The 2,500-nt window shown below is 42.0% G+C and overlaps 1 protein-coding gene across 1 annotated transcript in view; it reads right to left on the bottom strand.

Moving 5' to 3' along the window:
* Nucleotides 1–2,500, bottom strand: part of LOC138009839 (carboxypeptidase A2-like) — a 57,596-nt gene that overhangs the window by 10,790 nt on the left and 44,306 nt on the right. Inside the window, exons 9-11 of the mRNA XM_068856833.1 lie at nucleotides 2,403–2,493; nucleotides 1,716–1,918; nucleotides 1,334–1,421 (exon numbers count right to left, since the gene is read on the bottom strand). Coding sequence (XP_068712934.1) covers nucleotides 1,334–1,421; nucleotides 1,716–1,918; nucleotides 2,403–2,493 — 382 coding nt within the window. The remainder of the gene's footprint in view (nucleotides 1–1,333; nucleotides 1,422–1,715; nucleotides 1,919–2,402; nucleotides 2,494–2,500) is intronic.

Genomic DNA, 2,500 nt, shown 5'->3' with positions numbered 1-2,500 from the left:
CAAGCCCATTGGTCTATTGCGAACAAAGAAAGAGTTTGTTTTGTAGTGCTTGTCTGGTTTAAGCCTTTTCTCAGATAGGAGAGATGATACCAGAACCATTTTACCTCCGCCGCCCTTTTTTCTGTCATTTCGATAAAGTACATAGCCCGGGATAGGAAATTGCTCGTCAGGAAAGCTGGCGTCGATCTTGATTTCAATAACAAACACTACATGAGCGCTTATCTCGTTGATGGTTGCGGCTAGTTCTTCAAACTTGTTCTGGATGCTGCACCCTGCGAGCAGTGCCTCCTTTTGTCTTTTTCTTTACTGAGGAGGAGAAAAGTAGGCTCTGCCCGAATCGCGTCAACTCTTTGAAGCCGCCGCAGCCCGAACTTCTGGACTAGTCAATCTTGTTTTCTCTCGTCAAACCGGTCATTCCAGTGCGAGCGTCCGTTTAGTGACAAAACCAATGGTTTTAATTGAGCCCGCTGTACCATGAAAAACCAAGATGGCGGCGAGATCTGGCATATTAGGCTTGGGTTCGAGACTGTATCCTGGCAACATGCAGCGCATATTCAATAAAAATCTTACTCGATTCATGCAGAGCCTTTCTCGAGAACGCCAAAATCAATCAAGCAAAAGAAAGGCTCTGCTTGCAGGGTGTGGATGCTGTTGATATTTTGGTGGCATATCAACAGCTCCTAGTCGTTAGTTCCTCTTACTGCTTCAAGCCGCTCGTTTTCAGTTAAATCGCTCGGCGAAGATCGCCCGAAATCTACTTGAAGTGAGGTGTGATTGTTCTCGATAAATAAAGCCTCTAGTGTAGAGCTGCCAGTATCGTAAAACGGTAAACTCACCAAACAGGTCGTGGACACACATGTTGGACGAATCCAAGTAAAGTGTGTATCCGTTTGTGTTCACTGAGCTTAATTTTTCCACATTTTGTGTGTATTCGACCTTTACACTGATCACAATGGATGACAGACGATTACGAGCAAGTGTCCTCGAGCATACATTGCATTTCTGCGGTCCTGGGTTTGGAGTTATGTCTCCACTAACCTGAAGCCGACACAGTTGAAATCTTGAAGTCGAGTTAGGATAACGCATTGCTCTGGTAGGAAGATATGTAGTTCGCCGAGGTTTGTGTATATGTTGGCTCTGGCAATGTGCGGCAAAGATGAGCTGATTAAAGGTTGAGGTCAAGATCGCTCCTCCAGACCTCATTTACCAGCAATAGCATCCGTACTTCAGCTGTACTGCAGTCCCCTGAGTCACGTTCCGGGGCACTCATGTGGTTCGTTCTTCTCCTGTCAAGCAAATTGGCTGGTTACTGGATATAGCAAGTTAAACTTACACAAGAGACGAGATGGTGCTCCAAATTCATATTTTGTGTTAAATCCCGCTGATTTGATGCTTTTTGTCACTGCCTCACTGACCCTAATCTGGAAAAAATGAAAGTAGTCCTATCGCTGTAGTTTCTCTGCTTGTAAAGCATTCTCGTTGTGTCGTTAGCATATTAATCAAATAGTAAGAATGATGGGGTAGCTCATCATAACAAGATTTTGATGACGATTATTTTGACAAAGATGAATTTCATGGTGATGTTGATAATGATGACGATGATGATGGCGACGGCAACGCTGATGATGACGATGATAACTATAATGATGACGATGATACGAAATCAAAGAACTTTACATCGTAACTTGATTTTCTTAATCATACATCATGCTTACAAGCTCGTCGTAGTCTTTAACTTTTGTCGTATCGCAAGCCCAGGGAATCATCCACAACTGACTGTAGCTATGTACATCTAGGTATCCCGCAATCCTTCTTACTTCTGATTTCAGAAACCTATTGATGCTTTGGACTTCTTTTTCAGACATAGGTGAAGCACCGCGGTAATCTCCTGCACAAGGATCTTCAGAAGCCCCCACACCTATTTAATAAAATGTAAAAACAGGATGGGGGTAGATTAAACGGGACAAAAAACATTTAAATGTAGCATTATCAGCAGAAAGGGGTTCTTGTATGAATGACTTTTTTTTTTCTCTTTACTGTTACGGAAACCCCATCGATAATTAATTGTTTTAACTATTTTCTATCTCTGTAATGTTCAACGAGGAAGAATCCTAAACAGTTTACAATACCTGAATTTCACGTTCTATAAAAACCTCTTATTCATTCAAAGTACTACTTCGCATTCTTGTTAGCCTATTAAGAGGGTCGATTAAATTATTTTAACCAGAATGGGGACGCCTCGCAGTTTAGCGAACATTCACCCTTCGACAATTGATGCCAATTTCCTGCTTCTATTTCCTCTACGGAACTGCAACTTGACGCCCAGCAAACAAAGCTAAGCAAAAACACATATTGACGGTATCGTACGTCCAGTAATTTATTTTGCAATGTTTGAGTATTACCTCCCCATTTAAATTGCCAATTTCGGTTTAAATCTGTGCCGATGCAGTTTGATCCCTTGTTAAAGCTTCTGTTCTTTCGCCACAAACGTTCCTACAAA

This window comes from Montipora foliosa, chromosome 7, assembly GCF_036669935.1.
Source record: "Montipora foliosa isolate CH-2021 chromosome 7, ASM3666993v2, whole genome shotgun sequence".
Taxonomy (NCBI): domain Eukaryota; kingdom Metazoa; phylum Cnidaria; class Anthozoa; order Scleractinia; family Acroporidae; genus Montipora; species Montipora foliosa.
Note: the sequence above shows the minus strand (reverse complement) of the source record. Positions and strands in the feature narration are given on the sequence as shown.